General features: G+C 44.1%; 2 protein-coding genes across 2 annotated transcripts; both read right to left on the bottom strand.

The window, feature by feature from the left end:
- Nucleotides 1–690: 690 nt before the first annotated feature.
- slc18a3a (solute carrier family 18 member 3a) lies at nucleotides 691–3,017 on the bottom strand. The gene has a single exon (XM_037124383.1). The coding sequence runs from the start codon at nucleotides 3,015–3,017 to the stop codon at nucleotides 1,464–1,466; it is 1,554 nt and encodes a 517-aa protein (XP_036980278.1). The 3' UTR covers nucleotides 691–1,463.
- A 12,154-nt stretch (nucleotides 3,018–15,171) lies between these two features.
- Nucleotides 15,172–19,240, bottom strand: rgra (retinal G protein coupled receptor a). Its single transcript, XM_037122641.1, has 7 exons — nucleotides 19,162–19,240; nucleotides 18,686–18,842; nucleotides 18,180–18,301; nucleotides 17,502–17,655; nucleotides 17,278–17,395; nucleotides 15,644–15,757; nucleotides 15,172–15,336 (listed from the first exon to the last, which is right to left on the bottom strand). The coding sequence occupies exons 1-7, from the start codon at nucleotides 19,238–19,240 to the stop codon at nucleotides 15,193–15,195; spliced, it is 888 nt and encodes a 295-aa protein (XP_036978536.1). The 3' UTR covers nucleotides 15,172–15,192.
- Nucleotides 19,241–21,517: the final 2,277 nt, after the last annotated feature.

Genomic DNA, 21,517 nt, shown 5'->3' with positions numbered 1-21,517 from the left:
CAATCCCCAGCATGGCATGAGCGCAACTCCCTCGCTGGCTCAGGAGAGATGCTGAGAAGAGGAGGGGGGGTGGGGATGGGTGAGGGGGGTGGAGGGGTACCTCACCCTCCCGGCGGCCACGCAGGCTCCTCCCAGACGCGCTGCCATTCGCCCCAGAAGTTTATTTGGCACTTGGACATTTTCAGCCCACCTTATTTAGTCGCCGGCTCACCGCACGCTGAGCACGGGGAACAATTAGGATGTGTTGCGCGCGGACTTTTTCCTCTTCTTGCTCTCTGAATCCTCCCGTCGAGCAGCTCGGGTGCCTCACACATCGCTTCCACCTCAGCGCGTCTGACTGGTTTAATTGGCGTTTAATATTATATGCAGAGAATTTGCATTTTTGGAGGAAAGCGCTGTTGATTTTTTTTGCGCACAATATCAACCTCAAGATCCTACATGAAATTGTTGTTTTTATGTGCTCCAAAATGTATGATTTTTTAATTCTCTAAAACGGAGGGGAATTATTCACTTTGGGCTTTTCACAAGGAACACAAACTACCTCAGTGCGGGCCTTAATACGTTTCATATTTAATAATTAATTTGATTCACAAGCATGAAACCAGAAATGTTTGACAAGCGTAACCAGATTTTTTTTTTTTTTTTTAATTCACTTTGATTTTCTTCTTGTGCTCTGCTTCACAAAACTGGTCATAAACCGCAATAAATAATTCCATTACTTGCCTAAATAAACGATTTCCATAGACAGCTTCGTTCACATAATATTGATTTAATTATGTACATGAATATACATGTCTGTACAGTCGCAGATCATACAACGAGGCTTTGCATTCCGGAAGTACACCATCATCCAAAAAAACAAAACAAACAAAAAACAATAAATCCGAATAAACAGACACAAAGACGCAGATCTCAGCTCGGGTCCACCTCTTGTATCTTTTCGAACACTGCAGTGTGACACACAGTATTGCATATTGAGTTTAGCAGCACAACTCTGGCAAATAAAAAAAAATCAAAAAATAAATAAAAAAGATAAAGAATAATAAAAAAAAAACAAGTACAGATTACACTGAAAGACGCATATACATTACATATTCTCTTCTTTTTAAAATACATTTACACATGATCCCTGAATACGATATGAGTCAGTTTCTGATACAGTGATAAATACTGCGGATGAGTAGACATTTATCTCAACAAATCGCTCACAATACTCTCACTTTAAGATGAACAAAACGCCGGCGAGCGCCTTTCTACTGCAAAAAGCGTGAAGCTACTTGACTTGACAATACCCGGAGGGACTGTCACCAGAGGCGGTAAATTATCTATGTTGTTACACAATCCTAATCGTGTTTATGCGGTTGATTGGATCGGGCTGGATGCACACAACTCTACATGGGCACTTTGATAGTTTGACACTCGGCTGAAGGTCTTTTTTTTTATTATTTTTTAATTTTTTTTTTTTACGCGTACTCTCCGCCCGAGGATTCCTCCTCTGAGTGGGACCGTTGCGCAAAGGTTTCGATGCCGTTCTCGTCGATGGTTGTGCACAAACCCTTCCTCTTCTTCTCCCGCTGCTCCATCTTAATCGTGTCATACAGTCCCGTCGGGCCGTCCTCCAGGAGCATATTTCTCTCCGAGTACGAGGGCTTCATCTTCGTCACGTTCTTCAGGAGTAGGAGCGCCGGTGCGTAAAGCACATTGGCGAGGCCCATGCCCAAGTTGAGCTGGACAAAGCCCAGGTCGTGCACGATCTGTCCAGCCGCCACGGGCCCCAGGGCGTAGGCCACGCAGTAGGAGATGTCTGCGATGGCGTACACGCTGCCGTACACTGACACGTGGCGCACGTCCACCAGGAAGCCCAGCGTCGGCAGGAGCGCCGTGTCCACGAAGGCGATGCCGAAACAGATTCCACAGAGCGGGATCATGAGCTCTCCAAAGTTCTTACAGGCGGGCACAGTGCAGGAGCTGGCGCCTATGAACACCATGCCTATGGCCCCGTAAAACCACTGGAGGTGGGGGTACTTGGCCGCCAACTTGACAGTGAGATACACGCCTAAGACATGAGGGAAGAAGGCAGGGAACCACGTCATGCCGATCTCCCACTGGCTGGCGTGCATGGTGTCCTCCATCCAGTTGGCGATAGTGGGCTCGAGGAAGGCGAGGGGGATGTTGCAGATGGTCAGAGCGCCGGCCACGACAGCTATGTACGGGTCAATCATCAGTTTGTATATGGGGGTGCCCACCGGCATGTTTTCTCTCTCCCGGTTGGAGAAGGGCTTCAGCACCGTCAGGCACAAAATCCCATCAACCAGGCAGATGACGGCCAGGATCAGGAAGGGCACGCGTTTCCCCGCGAACTCATAGAGGACGCCTCCGAAGGGGGGCGCCACGAGACTCCCAAAGGAGATGAACGCCAGGGCGATGCCCAGCGCCTTGCTCCTCTCCGTCTCCTCCGTGTACCTGTCCGCGATCAGGGCGATCCCCGAGGTGTCCGCGAAAGCCGAGCCGAGGCCCTGCATGCTGCGCGCCAGGAACAGGGTCGCGTAGTTCTCGGCGAAGGCAAAGATAAGAGTGGAGAGAAACATGACGTTGAGGCCGATGAAGAGCGGGATGTCGTACCCGACCCGGTCGATGAACGTGCCGCTCAGCGGGTTCACCAGGAGCTGCAGGATGGCCTTGGAGGCGAACAGGACACCGATCTGTAGGTCGAAGTTGCCCTTGGGTAGTTTGTGGACGGTGCTGTTGGTGGAGTTGGTGTGCGGCAGCGCGGCTTGGGCACGATCCGCTGCGTTCTGTAGCCCTTCGAGGTAATCGGGTATGATTGGCACAATTACCATGTAAAGCATGTTGTCTAATAAAAGTGCTGTGCAGACTATCACCAGAATAATCCGTTTCTGCCGCTCTGGGTCTTGGACCACCAGTTGTTTAGTTCTTTCGCTCATCTGGGACAGTTTGGAGGCGGCAGATTGAGCCAAATTAGCGGCGTGTCCCTCCGTGCTCCCCTCTGGCTCCATGATTCTCTCCCCCTCTGGCTCAGGTCTCGTCTTTGGAAACAAGAAAGTCGGCTTCCCCCCCCCCCACAGTTGATTTGTTCACAGAATTACGCACGCGTGGCACATCTGCTCGGGCTTTTATTTCGCTTTCTTTTCCGACACCGGGAGCCCCGCCAGTGAACTAGATAACTTTCCTCTGCTTTACCTCTTCTGCGTCCCTCGCACAGTCCGTCATCGCACGCGCTTTTCCACTCCCGTGACTCGGACACGTTTTATCCCCGCCGTCCCTAGTTGCTTCATTGTCTCATATCCCGTCATTCAGGTGACGCGCCGCCGGTCCCGGTCCTCGCTCACAGGTTCGGGGGGGGGTTTCACCTCCAGCTCACAGTGCCGGCTCCATCAGCGCAACTGGCTGCTTCAGGTCCGTGCGCTGCGCCCCTCCGGATCCCAGACGCTCGCAGCTGTCTCCAGTCACCTGTAACGCCGTGCGCTAAGTCATCATTCCACATCAGCTCGGCTGGTTTTTGTCGGCCGTGGAAGGAATACACACTGCAGTTTGTTGACTCCCATAGGTGTCCCCCCGCCTCCTCCCATCCCCACCGACGGCTGTGACGCACATGTCCTGCTGCTCTCCACAAGATCTTTTATGCTAATTGAATACAACCCCCCCCCCCCCCGAGTGCGCACTGCTGCTGAAGCTGCTGGCTCCACTTATTTAAACCTCATCAGCTTTAAAATACACTCGGCAGAAACTTGATTAATCGAGTCTCAAAGACGGATAGATATCTTTAATACTCCAAAAACTCTTGTGATATGTTCCTCTCCGGCGGCGACCCGAAGAAGACGCACGCAGATTTCTGAGGAGTAGAACTGATTCAGCACCGCGCAGCAGTGGACAGCTCCACTCAAAATGTCACTGAGCGGAGGTGAAGGGGTGGAAGTGAAGTTTCGTGTCTTTATTGCTATCAAAGTAAGATGTTGGTGTTTTATCTGACATCGCTGAGCCGAAGTGAGTTTAAGCCTCGGCAGCCATCCACGCACTGCTGAGGTGTAGCCGAGCGAAGCCTGAATGAGCTCTCTCTCTCTCTCTCTCTCTCTCTCTCTCTCTCTCTCTCTCTCTCTCTCATCATCATCATCATATATATCATTTCTCAACACTGTCACTCTTCTTTTTGAACCACCCGGATCTTTTCTTTTCTTTTTTTTTTTTTTTACGATCGGCGCTGAGAGGTCTGAGAAGAACAGGAATTCAACGACGACTGAAAAGACTCCATCCTTATCATCTCCATCACATCATGTTTCTGGACTTCACACCGCCACTTCACGACATTTATAATAATGTACTTTTTTTTTTTTTTTACCCCCTTCATTTATTTGATTACTTTAGTTACTAGTTATTCTACAAAAGTTGCGCATTTCAAATAGATCAACTGTACCAGGAACGATTACATCTGGATAATCATAAAAAGGTTGAATATCAGATCCAATAATCAGTCCTGTGATAATCGATACACCCATGATTCTGTGTGTGCATGCATGTAAATACGTATAATTGTACTTTGATACTTAAGTAAATGTCATTGTTAGAAATGACTTTTGGTACATAAACACATTTAATATCAGAGCGTTTCCTCCCGTATTATTCACATGGGTGACTTTCACTTTTACAAAAGTAATATTCAAACACGTGACCTTTACTTTTACTCGAGTGCGACTTTGCGGTACTTTTTGCAAACACTGCTTTATCCCCAACTTCCGGTTACTTTTCTTTGAAATCAGTTCCATCGCACGTTTATTCTGGTTGCGCATTTTCCTTTTTATTCATTTATTCATTTATTCATTTTCAACTTTTCCAGCCTCAGACGTTTACTGTATCTTCATAGCGGTGCAGCTCAACCTGCCAGTTTACTTTGCAGTTATTTTACACAAAAATATAACTACTACTAATTAGTGACGTTGTGTTTTTGTGGACGAAGCCTCCTGGCAGGACGGCAGAAAGTAGTTTTAAATCAGCCCCACCAGCTGCAACATTAGCGCTGGTCGGCGATCAGTTATTATAAGACAACAATATGATAGATATCGTTCTAAAATAGGCCAAACGAAAACTTTTTTTTTGATGCAAACTGCATATGTAAGATTTTGAATGCAGGACTTGTAACGCAGCAGTAAAGGACCTTAACTCGTGTTAAGGATCTGGGTTCTCCCTCCGTGGCTGGTGAGCTGAGGGGTTTTAATACAGCTCGACACTGCCACCTACTGGTGCTGGAAAGCATCAGCAGCTGTCATAGATTTTTACACCGTCGAAGCGATCCACCGATGGCACGTGATGATTTGGTTTTCAGATGCAAATGGACACTTTTGGAGACTTTCCTTGAATCATTGATCATGCTGGACTCGTCTGTCTTTTTAGGCATTGTTAGAATTTAATTTAATTTAATTAATTTATTTTTTTAAAAGGAACATTGGAAAGTGTTTAAACTGTTTATTATTGGATATTCCTTGCCCTAGCCGCTCCTTTTCGTTTTCTGAACCAATAACTCTTCGGATGATTACACCAGAATGGTGTGTGAGCTGAAACAAGAGACAGAGCAGTATTGACATCTAGTGGAGGGAGAATAAATTGGTAAAGGAACCGTTGCAACCTGAAAAGTGGGCTCTCTCAGGTTCACTCTAAATATTTCATCCTTCCTTCATTATCCACTCATTAGCCAGATGTTTGTCAGACATGTTCAGTTTCAGGCACGTCACTATGACAGTCAGAGGAATGTCCCTGTGGGTTTTCTCTTTGGTGTCGTGTGTCTCTTGTCAGCCAGTAGATGTCCTCATGTCCCCACACATTATCACTGAGTGACAGTTAAAGGCCTGCACCTCTGATTTCCAACTTTTTATACATCATCACAATAGGACAGTGTTCAAACAAACAGTAGCTATTATTAAGTGGATGAACATAGATACAGATTTTACATAGCAGGACACATGATGCACTGGAATTCATGATGATTATGATGACAATTAGCAGGTCAAGAGAGAACAAACACTGAGTACAGACGATGGCAACAGCAGAAACAAACTGAATATGGTGCATTAATAATAAAAAAAATAGGGAGAAGAACAGATCAAAGAACAAGAAAAGGGAAGGAAGAGAAATGGTAGGAAATAATAAAAAAGGAATTCAGAAAGCAGCCTAATTCTCGTCTACTTTTTGAGATGTATTGACAAAAAATGTCTAGTTTAAGATTGTTTCATTTTAGAGAAATTGACCTCTGAGGAGTATTACACAAGAAAGAAAGCAACACACAGAGCGAGGTAAACCAACCAACAAACACATGCATGAGCAAACACTAACAAACAAACCTAATTTAGTGTAACATTAGTGTACATGAATATACTTTTTACCCTTGGGTGCAAACTCTCAGTCAGCCGTAAAGAGCAAGTAAAGAAATAGAAGTTGACCATTAAGACTCAAAGGTGTGCAAACCGCTCACAGGGGCAGAACAAAAACAAATAGTTTTTTTTTTTTTTTCTATAGCCACAGATTAAAAATAAATGATGTGTCTGATTTACTGGAAAGCCATGATAAACATAACGTTTAAGCCCTGACTCCATGCAAGACTACAGTCACAAAGATTCAATTTATTCATCCACTGAAAGATGGAAATTACGTAAATCAACATTGGCCACCAAATCATAAGAAACAAATTACTGTAAAATAAAATCAGAGATTACAACAAACAAAGCACACTGCAAAAATCACTGAAATGTAATTCTGGGTATGCTGTAGGGATAAAAGAGACGATACCATTAAAGATGCAGTTTGTGATAATCCTGCCAGTTCATACGCCAAACAATAGGGGGCATCTCAGAGCTCACGTGTGTCCTTAACGACTCTGGAAGGACACTCCTACACAGAGAATTAAAGCCTGCGAACTCCTGTTCAGTTAGTTAGAACTGAGAAAGCCCCTTAGATGAAAGGTGGAACATCTTCAAGAAACTGAAACAAGTCCAGATGCTGTCGATACAGCACTTAGAATGTCCATGACCTCAGTGACTGAGAACCTTCGTCAACAACAGGGGGCATCATATTGCTAGAATAACCGCTAACTGCTGCATGCTGTTGCTGCCGTTAGCTAGTTAGCTTGGATAGCCATGCAGCTAGTACCTGGACTGCTGGTGTTTGCAGCACAAGCGCAGGAACTTTTGACCATAACAGGTCACGGCTAGCTGGTTAGCATGCCAGCTTCAGTAGATATCTGTACATTTGATGCCTGTCAATACAACACATAGCTCTTTGGATGAGGTATTTGGGGATATGAGCTCTTCTGATGAGACTTTTTCCACATGTAGAGGATGTAGTTGAAATGGTTTGTCTGCCTTTCATCAATATGTAGAGAGAACACACAACAAGGAAAACAAGGAAAAGGTCAGCGAGTGATTAATTCAACATTTTCTTTGATGCTGTTAAATGGTCTGGAATTGCAATATTGTACGATGTGTATGCATGTCGGCCTCGATGCATATTACTGAGTCGAATGCAATGAAAGACAGTGATCATTTTTTTTTAGCGTCTTTGAAACAAATCAGAGAAAATCCAGTCTGTCGTTGTTCCCCCCCCCGCGGCGGCTTTTGTTTTTTTGACGGGCTCAGCCCAGGCCGTACATGTTAGGAATCCGACCAAAAAAGGGGCTCAATTTTTTTTTTTTTTTTGCTGTTTTATTTTTAGATGGTTAGCGTTGCGTCACATTCGCCAGGGAACGGCTTTGATAATCACATTTATTTCCCTCAGCGAACATACTGTAACTGGAAAGCTTAAGTAGAGTCATGAAGGGCTGGAACTCTGCGTTGGGCTTCTGGTTCACCCAGGAGACCGCTGCGCTCTCTCTCCCTCTCAGTCACAGATAAACAAACACAAAGAGTCTGTGTTCGCCCATGTCAAACTCTGTTTACTTGTTTTGCCAGTCACCTCTTTTCCCGGGGAAATCAATCTGTTTTTAGTTTAGTGCCCTCCTGACTATGTCTGAGAGCGGAGCCGGCACTGTCCTCAGAACTGGACTGGCCGCGTTCGGGGATCAACATTTTTTTTGCTGTTTTCCCAGTGATTCTGCCCTGATCTGATTTGAAAGTAGCTCAGGAGATTCAAGATCACCGCGTAATCTTGTGCAGTCGCCAAAGTATTAATTTCTCACAGCCGTACGAAATCCCATGAAGCTGCAGCCAAATGCACAAAAATAACCCTGTCGGACCTGAATGATTACGATATGAAGTTATTCTTTTTTTTTTTTTTTTTTTGCAGGAGTCTGGAATCTGTAAATCTAGCCTGAGCAAACATTCATAAAATAGCAACAAGTTTCCTGCTGGGGTTGAGAGATATGTTCGAGAACTCTGAGTTTAAAGGTGAATTCCTCGACTATCAGACCATCAAAGTTTGAACAAAGGTTGCATTCCAGCTGTAATCTATAGTGGTGGGAGGCCTACTAAAGTTCTCTACTTAAATACATTTCATCAATACTGAGCAGGATAACACTTCACTACCAGACAAGAATCATCAGTTAAAGGAAACAAATCAACGTTCAAGCACTGAATCATTGTGAACAGAAATATTGTGTCTGTCAGGGAGCATAGCGAGAAAGAATGTGCTGAGCAAAGTAAAGATAACAGGCACAAGATCTCACTGATGTAGGCTCTGTCATATAGAAGGATCAGTGTCAAATTGAGACTGTTATGATGAGTTAAATGACCATATACCTGCAAAATATGATGACCTTTCCCTCCGGTTGTACTTTATGTTTATCGCTAACTACTAAATAATATGGTGAACATGGGAAAATTTGCTTGGTAAACAGGAATGTCTATCATTGTGTTTGTGTTAGCATGCTAGCGTTAGCATTCAGCTCAAAGCAGTGCTGTACCACAGCCTCTCAGAGCCTGAAGCAGGGCCGTAGATTACTTTCAAAACTGGGAAACAGTTTTTCATAAGCTTTCATCATGCTAATGTACAATCAGACATCGTAAAGAAACCAGTTCTACCATCAGACAAATGTAATGGATTACAGAGCGGTGTTATATGCATGCCCTGTATGGAAATTCAAGCAACTCAGCGCAGATGAAAATTGGAAGCAATGCAGAATTGCATACATATCCTTCTGTGGGTGCTTCATTTACACTGCATTCGAAAAACACGAAAAGTTGACTGATAGGATAATCCATGGAGCTGAATAGATTAAACGCGACATCATCCCCATGTGTGAAATCCATTCATTTAATCAAAGCATAGTGCAGCTGCGGGCGGTGCTGACTTTTAGAACTGACAGAGGAGGAGAGCCGCATGTGGACACAACATCTCTGCATGAACACTGATGCGCCACCTTTAGTTTCAGTTGATCAGCAGCGTTGTAGGGAAATCTTAGGTTCAAGGGCAACACACACTGAAATCAAATGGATGATGGTGAGTCTGACCCCCCATATGTTGGGGTGGACTCAAAAAAAAACGACACCAGGAGAGCTTTTTCCAGTCGGGGTGTGAATAGTGTGAAGGGGTCACAGTATTGTCCACCATGCACTGATCAAATTGAACGGTTTAATGAATTAAAACGGCGATTTCTAAAGGGCAGTGACGCACAGCTCCACTTTAATCCAGATTACACTGAAACACTAATCCTGTAAAAATACTGTTTCTTCAAAACAAATATGTTTTATTTCGAATATGTTATGTGTTAGGTGTGAATTTGATTGTTGTCCTGTGGACAGATGTGTACACAGTATTGTTACGCGTACATTTGTTTTCATGTAAATCCCGCTGGGTACAAATGGTGTGATTCCTCAAGTTCAATGGATTGATTGAAAGGGCAGCTGTGTTCAGCTTTACCATTGATTGTCCTGTAGCTGCTCAACAAGGACATGTGTGTGTGTGTGTGTGTGTCTGTGTGAATGTGTGGTCTTATGGGGCCGGGGTTATATAACCGGCTTTACATCTGACAGTGAAGATCGCTAATGGAGTAAAGTGTGGTCGATCTGAGGCAGCACACTGACAGCTCACCTCGTTTTTGCACCCTTAGATCCATTTGGAGCTGTCTCCTCAATGTCTGATTCTTCTTAATGTGGTGATTCAGGACGAACTGGTGTTTATTTGGCAAACGTAGCCTTTGTTCTACCCCTCACCGAGCAGCAAAGCGATTCTACACAAGATGTGCTTAGAATAAGTCTGTCTGGGGAAACTGGGGGATCGCTGCAACGTATTGTTTTTGTAGGCCTACGTGTTCCCCCGCTGTTGAGTTACATCTTTTAAAATGCAGCGTAGATGTATGTTTATGTCATCTTGTCATCTATGTTGTTGCATCACCTCCACATGACAGAAAGATGTCATTACCAGCCGTGACAGCATTGGCTGTTAATGTTTGCACCCTGTGAGTCTGTGTATGCTAATGTCATCGTGGCAAAGTGAAGTCCTGGAGACACCATTTGAAGCAGGGACGACAACAGATGCAGTTTTGCTTAATTTTACAATTGTGGTTAAGATCACAGTGAAGGCTGAATTCAAAGGTGGGTGTGGTAAGTGTTGACGGGCGTCATTGCTGGTGTGAACAAGATAGTCTGTGGTTAAGTGATAGAGATAATTATATGAGATAACCTGCAAACGACATTAGTTGTAGTCACAACCAACAATCAGCCTCAGCTAGACTTTGTATTTAGTAATGATTTGCAAATATTAGCATTTAGCAGACTAAACAACATGTATGTTGTCTCAGTGATGTCATCCATGTGTGTCTTACACTGAGGCATTTTGTGAAGCTTGAGGGGGAAGAATAGGCATTAGCATTACAAGTGAGAAAACTTGTAATGCTAATGCCTATTCGTCCTATTCTTATGTGTAGTGCCAGACCAATGACACGTAATTCCTGAGTGGAGAATTTCACCCTTACAAGCCCCCAAGACTTACTGGGTGTCCACATAAGGTCTAAGTCTTCACTTATCGACACATGCCTAAGGATTAGGGTAGTTGAATCTACACAAGAAACCTTAAAAGACATGGTCTTCACTGTGCAGAACTTTAAACCCAAAGAATCATTTGAATGAGTTTGTCAAATAAATCTGGGCATTTTAATAAGGGGTCTTGTCGGAATTGAGTTGCATTTGAAGCCAGCGTCAAGTGACCATTTTAGGAGCTGTAGTTTTTGACATTTGCACATTGGTTTCATTTTTGAGCCCCAGATGTTTTTTTTTTTAAGGATTTTTCAAGGTTCAGTTGTTAGAGCTTCCGTCCTCTGTTCTGATCTTCAGTGCTCATCTACCACAATTCTAACTCTGTTCTTATACTAGTGATATTAACTTACTCACTGCAAGCTTGCTCGTCAGTCCTATTCAGCCCCCATATCTTTTTTTCCCCCTATTTCTCCCTCAGTGGGATGTTAAACTTTGTTTTTTCAGTAGCAGTCTTCACTCCCTCGGATTCTCTTTTTCTGCTGCACTCGTGCTCGTGTTGCTGAGTAATCCTCTCAAAAAGCCCATTTGAAAACTTTGCTGGTTGACCAGACGTAATCCTCAGCGAACTCTAAGTACCTGAATATGTTTGATTGTAATAGAGGAAAAGCCGATGGAAAAAAAAAAGAAAAAAAAGAAAAGCAAACTGTGGTCTCCTGCCAGACATTTGGATTCAAACTATAACATAATCCAGAAGCTATCTGGCGTAAATCTCTGGCCAGTGTGGTTTGAATAATTCATCTGTGGGCATCATCTATGACGGCAAATGATTATTATTAGGTAATAGCGGTTTGCCGTCATAGATGATGACAGCAAAGTAATACCTTCTACTAATGCATTAATGGTAGTTAAATCATTCTACAGCCAGGTTTGTAGTCGACATTGATTGTACACTCCTACCAAATGGATAAACAATTGATTATCAAAATAATAAACAAAAATAGAGACATTTTCCATTTATATTTTTTGATAAACAGCACACAAATGTATAATATTATGTTAGACTTATTATGATAAATAAAGAGCTAAATTCCTAATAAATAGGATTATAGCTAGGAAGGACAACTACTACTATGTTACTATGCTATTTTCCCATTTATTGCATAATGTTCTTTGAAAGTTCAAAACATTGGACTGGCACTCCGTTGTGTTGATCTGCAGTTTAGGAAGTGGGGTCAAAGCATCACTTCCCCCCAGATGACAGCTCCATGTGTCCATTGGCGTCGAGGGACTTTGAAGTTCACGTCACGAAGGTTCCGGTGGAAGATTTATATCGTTTATAAAGAAAATAATCTGCTCAAGAGCAATGCTTACAGAAAATCTAATCCTTAGTTCGAGTGAATTTCACGACATCCGAGAATCTAATCCACAGTTTTATTTTTTTCCTGCAGATGAGTGAATTAGCTGGAACAAATGAGAACGCCCCTGACGACAACAGGGGCCGGGGTTTGCCCTCCGCACATGTGTCATTACGGCGTAATTATGCAACAACCAGCTCCACTGACAGGCTGTCATCAATTAATCTGCTTAGAGACACCAACTGAGGGCTTCTGCTGGTACTGTAACCATGGGCGTTATGTCCTCCATACTGGTTGAACGTCTACTGTGCTGTAATTGCACGGACACACGTTCAGTGGTGGAAACACTCGGGATCTTAGCAGTACCACAACTACCACAAAAAACTGTGGCACAAATAAGCATTTGGAAACTTTCGGGTTAATGCCTGGTGCTCAAATGCAGTCAAAGTTGAGTGTTTAATGGTGAACTCTCACTATCTTGTTGCTGGTGTTAACAATCAAAAGTCTAAAATATGCACATAATTATTTCTTGGATGCATACCTGTTTATGTGTACTGTGTATATACATGACTGCATATATTCTGTGTTTGTGTAGCATGAAGGAATTACATGTTTTCACTTTGTTCTGCAACCCTATAATAAGAATGAAATTACCTCGAATCATTCTTAGTGATTATATTTTTATGCATGGTCTTAGTTAGTGGTGGGGGTTAACATGCTTTCGCTGGACCCCGCTGCTTGTTTGGCTGTGAATAAAAGAGACTGAAAGATGAGAGAAGAGTTCAGACGGTCTTAATCCTTTATTAAATATCCTAAAAAATGTTGTGTGGGGGAGGATCACGTTGTGTAAATCAAAAACAGCAAATGGACAGACAGGAAAAAAAAACAAATCAAATGCAAAAATGAGCAACAATATGGAGTTTACAGGATTCCGTCGGGACTGATGACTGTACAATACATAGAGAGAACTACAATGGACAGTATAGGATAGATGTCATCTGAGCTCCAAACATCTGGAGTCCAGATGTTAACAACTAACTAAACTCAAACGATTTCAGAACTTCACACTTAAGCTATTTAACCATTCCCAGGGGAGTTTGAATGGGCCTCTTTGTGCTGTTGAGGGTTCACATTGTTATGTCATGAATTACATGCATGCAACAAACTAAACAAAAAGTATATCAACTGGTATTGATATATAAAAAAGGGTCTACTTTTCCTGTTAAAACAATGGCTCTTGAATGGACACTATAGAAATTAAAGGTGCAATTTGTAAGAAATTTAGTTTGAATCATTGAAAATGTACTAAATGATTAACAGGAAGTGAAGACACAACAGTTCTGACGGCGATGTATTGTGTTGCAGAGAGCTATTTGAAAGCTAATTGCACTGACTAGCAAACTGCAGCTTACAGTCAGGAATATGCTGTTCCCTATTTGTAACGTGAATTTGAGAAGTGGGAGGGCAACTCTTGCATATTGCACCTTCACAAACACTCTGACCCCACGTCTGATCAGGTGTGTTGTATCTTGATGACATTCCTTATTTTCTTCCCTCTTACTAAATCACATGCTACATTCAAACAACACAAGAGTGGACTACTTGGTTTTTGAAACCTACTGCAAGAATGTTGATTATATGATAACCAGTCTGTTATTGTGCATTGCCTCACACTACAGTTACAGTTAAAGACAATACAGGTCAAAGAAATGTCCGAGTAAGGGTTCTGTGGAAACAAAATCACATGTGAAGAAAAGTCATACTTCTGTTATCATTACGATAAGGAAATAGGTGAGTCATAGAAGGGATTTCTAAAACATTAAGGAGCAGCCATAGTTTATTTATTAATTAATTAAAGCCTCATCTTAAGCAGGAATATGCCATTTCAATGCTGTTGGGTAGATACCAGTGCTTGTTTTATTTAACCGTCACACCAACTTCTGTCTTCATTTCATAAGCAAATCTGGTGGCGAGAAGCACGTCCACTTAATCTACAGCCACGACTAATCTCTAACTTGATGTGGGAGCTGTGTGTTGAAGAATGGTCCTCTTGTTTAGAGGATTAGTGCAGTTCTACTCTGGATACAGAGATCACTCTCGACCTTACAGAGCATGACGAGACATCAGAGGCATGCGCACACTTTCACACATCGCTGAAGGGCGCGATAAACAGAGAGAGACGCCATCCTGACTGTCTCAGAGAGGTCACCGATCCCGTGTTACAGCGCTTATGCTTTACTTAATTTATTGTAGGATCCTCCATCTTCAACTATAAATGAGACAGGAAACTTTGTCTGATCAGGGGACCCTGACCCTGCACTGAAGACGTACTAAAGGATGATTGATGGAGCTCAGATGGCTGCCTTTAGGCAGCAGGTTTTGATCAGTGGACAAGTTATTTATATCACCCTTCAGCTAAAAGATATAATGCTACATGGCAGTTGTGGTAAACATCTAACATTCTTTCGAAGAATAATATTTGATAAGATGTAAATCATTTGGTTTAAATAATGTATTAGTTTTTTTTCCATAAGACTGTTTGCACTCAAAATGAAAGTCATCTGCTACTTCATGAAAGATCAACCTGAGATAATTAGATAAATCATGTGTTTGTTACAGAAGTCGCCAAGTCTGCGATGGTTGTTCTGGTGACTTGACTAAGTGGGACAATGCACTCCTGTTCGCTCTTCTGCAACTTTAAAGGAACAAGTCACTTCAAAATGTTTTTTTTTTCCTTCCAATTTAAATACAAAACACTAGCGCATACACAAAGGACAACACAACCAGGACAGATGTTTTTCAGGGGACAATGGCCGCCACTGCTCAAGACACAGCACATGCACGTACACTCACACACGTGAACATCTAGGTACCTGTGAGAAACCACCAGGACAGTCAGTGTGTGTGATTATTGTATGCTCAGTTTATTTGGACTTGTTCTCAATTTGAGGCACATCAATCTTTTCCCCGGTGAGGAACTGCCAGATGCCGCCTCTGTAGTTCTCATTTCCCAAAGCGTACAGGAAGACGTTGAAGGTGGGAGAGGTCTTTGCCAGGATAGGAGCCATCTGCAGACACGAGGTTGTTAGTGCTCAAAAGAACTCGATTTAATTACAGCTAATTAAATACATGATTACATCAACATTCTAATTATTCTGTTGAGTGATGAACGTGTGTGTTGTTTGTGAAGAGACAGGGGCATGCTTTGCTGTGTGTCACCGTGTCTTTTCTTGATACTACCGCAGTCAGAAACCTTCATATGGAGCTATGGCTTTTATGCTTATATGAGCTGCATTGCGATATAAAAACATATATTTGTATGAATTATAGTGCAGGCTTTTTTTTCTGTGCATGCATGGCCTTGGCTGTCCTTACCATCCTGAGCTTGGGTGAGACCAGGTTGGCGTTCTCCACGGCGGCGTAGAAAGCCAGGACGCCGTAGGGGCCCCAGCAGAGCAGCATAGTCTTAAGAGGAGTGTTGGGGTTGAACTGCAGAGAGAAAGAGAGGCAGAGCACAGGAGAGAGAGGGCGGATCAGAGCAAGAATGATTAGTCACCGATCAACCACGGAGAGTGAAGGCGACCTGTGTCATGAGGCTGTTTCACTCGGGGGCAGGCTAGTCACACGCCAGGGATCAAGTCTGGTAGAAAAAAAACGTATCTGTGTTCAGCTTGTTCATGCTCAGCTAGAAAACAGGAACATCTAGTGAGTAAAGGGATAGACTGATTAAATCATAAAGGGTCAAAGGAGTTTTGATTCTGAGTCAGAGTTTACACATGCAGAGCCCAATCTCACCTAATAACACACATTTCCCTCCTTTATCGCCTCTACTGGATCTGGAACTGACAGACACTATACAAATCTTTATGTCAAAATTCAGAAGGACCAGCGATGGAGCTGTAGCTAGTACAAATAAGTCAAGCACTGTGCTTAAAGGGGCAATACGTAAGAATTTTACATTAACTTTAACATTTAGGGCATTTAGCAGACACTTTTGTCCAAAGCAAACTATTTTAGTTTTCAAATTTTAATTGAAAACATTCAAATAAACATTTAACTGCAGTTTTGATGTCATGAAGTCTTTGTATTGAGTGTATTAAGAGATATCTACCGAAGTTAGCATGCTAACCAGCTAGCCCCAGCCCGTCCTGGTCCAAGGCTCGACAATCACATAGTCCCTGAGCGCTCAGTCCAAACCGCTAGCTGCTTGGCTAACTGAGCTCGCCGGCTAATGGCTGCTACGGTTAGCAGCAGTAAGCAGTTACCCTGCTGTTACGCTGCTTCCTGTTTGTTTTGAATCTGAATTTGACAGGATACCATTTCTTACATGAAGGTGACAGTTGTGTTGTGTTGTGTGTTTTTTTTTTATGGCATACTGGTCATGTGTTCGACATATTGGGCACTGTGTGTGATACATTACAGACATTACATAATTGCATTATTCTGGTGGAGAGCTATGTGTCTCTCCTCTCTGCAGCCTTTGTCATTGTAATGAAAGTCTCTCCAGCCAACTCAGATGACTGTGAGTAATGCGCTTATGCAACATAAAGTGAGGCAACCTGATTCAGCCCGTGAGGTTCTCCACCGCTGAACTTGCTCCTCACAGATACATTGTTCTTGTCACCCCACACCCGCTACTTAACCGCACTCCCTGTCAAAGTGTTCGGCCATCGCCCCGTGGCGATGACCTATATACGTCACAGCCTGCGTGCTCCCCATTCACACGTTGTTTTGTCGCTCTGAATGTGGGCCACGTGAGGGAGGTTGTGCTTACAGTCGGAAGATAGGAAATAGTGAAAGGGGGATTTCTCTGATTCATATCAGTGAGTGACTTCAAAGCGGGAAGAATCTTCACAGGGGTCGCATATTTGCGAGGATTTGGATTTAAGAGTCTTTTCCAAATTCCTCCTCATTATGCATGATTAAGTTTGGGGTGAATGGAGCAAAGCGGAGCCTACTGCGACGCCCACTCCTAGTCTATGGAGTCGAGTTTATTCATCTTTACTCACCCTTGGGTTTCCGGTCTTCTTGAATTTCTGTGCAATGGACTGGTACGAGGACATGACGACAAACACCTGGATGGCCATGTTGAAGACTGACATGGGGAGCAAGTAGGACACGTAGTTTCTGTGGAGAAAAAAAAAGGAACGGGAGGCTCAGCGTGTACTATTCTGCGAACACATCTGCGTTTGTCTTGACAACGCCGCGAGGAGTGTCGGTATGTTTACGGCACCTGTCCCCCTTGCTGTAGTCCAGAGTGCAGCAGGTCCTGAGGGGCTCGTAGTCGTACTCTCCCCAGCCAATGAGGGGCATGGCGGCCCAGAAGGCGGTGAAGAGCCAGACGAACACAGCCAGAGTGATGGCGCTGCTCCACTGCAGCTTCGTCCCTGACAAGAACGAGGTCAAAACGTCCATCAGCACTGCCCTCTTAACACCTCCAACAATACGACTTTACCACATATTTTCTCTCGGTCTAGTAAAAGTCACACTACAGCCGAAGAGCTTTGTTTTAACGTGCTCAGCTGTCTTATGAGCACAGTAATGACTGGGACACAGCAGGTGAGGTGTGGAGTCACTTCCTCTTCCCCTTCAGTCCTGCGATTAATGATGGCTAAAAATAGCAGGAGGGCCAATTTTATATCTCAGCGTTGTAAGTATCATAAAAAACCAAAGCGGCTAAGCCCCGACACCATTTGCTTATCTGCTCAGCAGAGGCGCGCTTGCTGTTTTAACAGGATAAAGGTAAAGAACAGCCGGCAGCTAATTAAAAGACAACAGGCCACTTGTAGGTGAGCAGCTGCTCTTTCAGAACAGCGGGAGGCCATGGGATCAGCTGGGGGCCCGACAAAAACCCCCTTTCTAGTCCGTGCACAGGTGGCGCGTGTTTGTGCAGGGTCAGGTGTGAACTCACTGGTGCAGTACTGGTGGTATCTGTCCCAGGCGATGGCGGCGATAAAGTGGATGCTGGCCAGAGCTGTGCAGAAGCCCTGGAAACCGTGAGTCTGGCATCCCTCGGAGCCATAAGGCCAGTACCTGGAGACAGAGGACGTGTTCGACAATGAGTCATCTGTTCATCTGCTATTAAAAAAAAAAAACAAACATCAACTGATCATCAAACCACGAATTCACTTATTTGAGACCAATATGAATGATAAGGATAATAGTAAACATAATCCCTGGACTCAGGGGCAGAGTCCCTCATTTCCGGATTACAGTCCTATATAGACCCAGGCTCTCAGAGCGTGGTGACCCCTCCCCCACCGACAGCTCCGATTGACCCCCCCAATGTATCGGTTTTACGCTCGATCATGTCATAATTCACAGGTAGCCAGCATTATTTGGCCGTCACTCGCTCGTAACACTGTATTATATATATAATTATATATAATTACGAAAGCAGGTGGTTACATCACTCACCTCAGGAAGCTGGAGAAAGCGGCGACGGTGGCGTTCATGGAGATGCCCATGTCAGCCATCGCTAAGCTGAACACCAGGAAATTGCTGGGGGTCCGCAGCTCTCGCACCTTGAGGAAAGCGACGATCGTCAGCGCGTTTAAAAAGAAGCCCAGCAGACCTTCGGGGGGGACAGAGAGGGAGAGGCGTGAACGGGAGTCAGCGCGCACAAGCGATGCTCGATGCGCCACATTGCGAGATGAAAATAAACACGCTCTTTTCACACACGGGCCAGACTACAAGCGAGGGTTAGACAGTGAGGGCTTTTTTTTTTTTTTTTTTCGTTGAAAGAGAAAGCCCTCGCATCAACGTTACACTGGCAGTGAGCGGGGGGGCGGAGGCGTCCGGTCCTGTCAGAGGGCAGCGTTGCGCGGCGGGCGCAGCCTCAGCAGCCTCGCAGCGTTTGGCTGAATTCCAGCACAATGAACGAAAACACTCACCCTCCACCAGCAGACACGATCCCAGGGAGAACACATCGAACTCGGAGAAGCCCTCCGGTAAGGGGTAAGACGAAACCATCCTGAAGCCGGGTTTTGACGCTTGAACTAAGGCGCAGACTGTCAGAGACCTTTCGCTTCCCTCCGTCCGGATCCTTTACGATGTGCCTCTGTGTGGCCGAAGGGAGCCCGCTTTTAAAGGGGCATTTCACGTGAAAAGCATGCACTTTATTATGTAAAGCCCCCGCGCTCTCTGTCGCCCCAATCCGTGCAGGAATGTCTTAATGAACGTAACCACACAAACGCAGCGCTTAATGCGCAACAGTAAAGCCCCTCAATTAGTTACACAACAAGCCTTTGTGTCTCCGCGTCCCGGTGAGAGGATGCAGCCGCTGCTGATGTCAGACGACGCGTTGGATGCGGCTCCGCGTCGCTTTAAGGAGACGCAACAGGTGTCTGCAGGGCGTCAGACTCCTGCCAATCAGAAGTCACACTGAGAGGAAAACAAACACCATCACACCCCCCCACATCAACTAACAATAATAACCCCATCGCTCATTTTTGTTGTTGCCTCAGGTTGTGCATGAGTGTTTGACTCATGTTCCATCCAGAGGCTACACAGCTACGAAATGAATAACTAGATAAACACTCATGTGAATACAAGTGGAACATGGTGCTCTTCTCTGCAAGCCATAGGATAAGGCTGTTTAACATATACACTTTGCAGCCTCACACACATGCACAAAAACACCCTGCATCTCATGCACGGTTTGTCATCACGATCATGTTTATCCCTAAATTGAATATTTGTCGTATCCAGCCGACGTCTAAATGAGTGCACGGTGAGAAACCAAGTGTACAAAAAAACAAATCAGCCGCACTGCAAGGCAACCAGATGAGCTCATAAACACAAGCTGCGAAAGGCCGAACACGCCTTCGCTGGATTATTCGATGTTATCCCTCGTGTACTATCAACACGGTGTCAAGATTACATTTCTCCATGTCTCTGTCATCGTGAGTATCGCAATATTGGTGGGCCTCTAATGTGATGTCTTTAACTAACTAAAGGCGCACTATGCAACTTTTTGCGAGAGCTAACACGAGCTTGGGACGTACTTTAAAGCCGTACGCCACACGGACTTTTGTTTATCGACCCCGGAGCGAAGCAGGTTTGTGATTTGAGTTATGAAGGGGTGACAAAAAAGAGATTATAAAAGTCCTACAGTTCAAGAATATACGGGACATTAAAACCAAAATTGTCACAAAAAACTTGCATAGTGTGCCTTTAAAGTGACCGCGTCCACTTTGTTATTAACGGCACAGTCGTTACACTACTGGGCGTCGATATGAGCGCTGTCGATCTGTGTCTTTATTAATCCTTTGTCCCATATAACAGCGCTCTGTTTTGACTAGTGGACACGTCAGCATTTGTTCTGTTGCCGGAATGAAACTTTTTTGGTAGACACACACTGACCTCAAGAGATTAAAGCCCACTGTGACATCTGCCTGAAATGAGAGAGGGCAGAACAAAATTGCGCTTTTGGAGCCGCAGACACAACACGATTTACTAGAGGCCCAATTCAGTCAGGAGTTTCCTGTTTGATGAGGGGGAGGAAGTGCGCGTAATAAAATCTTACTATAGGGCACTTTAGATTCCAAAAACAAATGGTTAATTCTTATGTGTCAGGTCATGATAAGCGATAAAACCACTGAACTGAATAAGCTGTATGTGAGATTATGTGGGAACATGCTAACACTCAGCTGTCTTATGATGTCGAGTCCTTGCTTGCAATTTTTTGCAAGAGTTTGTTTTTTCAGTCCAAAATCGCTCTTAAAGTGTGTAATCAGCTTTTGGAAATTCATCCCATTCCTGATTATGTAGAATGGCACTCAGCAGAGTGCATACCTCCGCCAAGACCCAACATTCCCCTTTCATATACTTCACAGAAAGCCATTTTAATTATGCCTGATTTGTTCACCCATTAAGATCCATGCATTTTGCCCTGATAAATGAAAGAAAATGTTGAAAAATGCCCTTAAAAAATCCCCTTATTTGGATCCACTCAAAAAGTTGAAGGGGTCTCCTCTGGGCCGAGACCCATCCTCCATCCTCCATCTAAAGTACACGCAAGACTAATAAGATGTGGACAGAACAGCAAACAATCCAAAACCCTGTTTATTCTCATGTTCCTTCAGTATATTTTCAGTATAGCGTATTTTTTGCACACTCAGAATGACATTGCACCTCAAATAAATGCCAGTCTTCTGGTTTATACAAATGTAAAAGGACGGCTTTATTGGACTCAGTAAATGGGATTAACGACTTGTGGCGCAATATGGAATGTTTAAGGTTTTCAAC

The sequence above is a fragment of the Acanthopagrus latus genome, chromosome 15 (assembly GCF_904848185.1).
Source record: "Acanthopagrus latus isolate v.2019 chromosome 15, fAcaLat1.1, whole genome shotgun sequence".
In the NCBI taxonomy this organism is placed as follows: domain Eukaryota; kingdom Metazoa; phylum Chordata; class Actinopteri; order Spariformes; family Sparidae; genus Acanthopagrus; species Acanthopagrus latus.
Note: the sequence above shows the minus strand (reverse complement) of the source record. Positions and strands in the feature narration are given on the sequence as shown.

Excerpts from the sequence above, each read along its gene's own strand:
- slc18a3a (XM_037124383.1), bottom strand. The coding sequence starts at position 3,017 with ATGGAGCCAGAGGGGAGCACGGAGGGACACGCCGCTAATTTGGCTCAA.
- rgra (XM_037122641.1), bottom strand. The coding sequence starts at position 19,240 with ATGGTTTCGTCTTACCCCTTACCGGAGGGCTTCTCCGAGTTCGATGTG. Across the intron at positions 17,656-18,179 it reads ATACCACCAGTACTGCACCA|GGACGAAGCTGCAGTGGAGC; the intron begins GTGAGTTCACAC and ends CGTTCTTGTCAG. Across the intron at positions 17,396-17,501 it reads GACTACAGCAAGGGGGACAG|AAACTACGTGTCCTACTTGC; the intron begins GTGCCGTAAACA and ends TTTTCTCCACAG.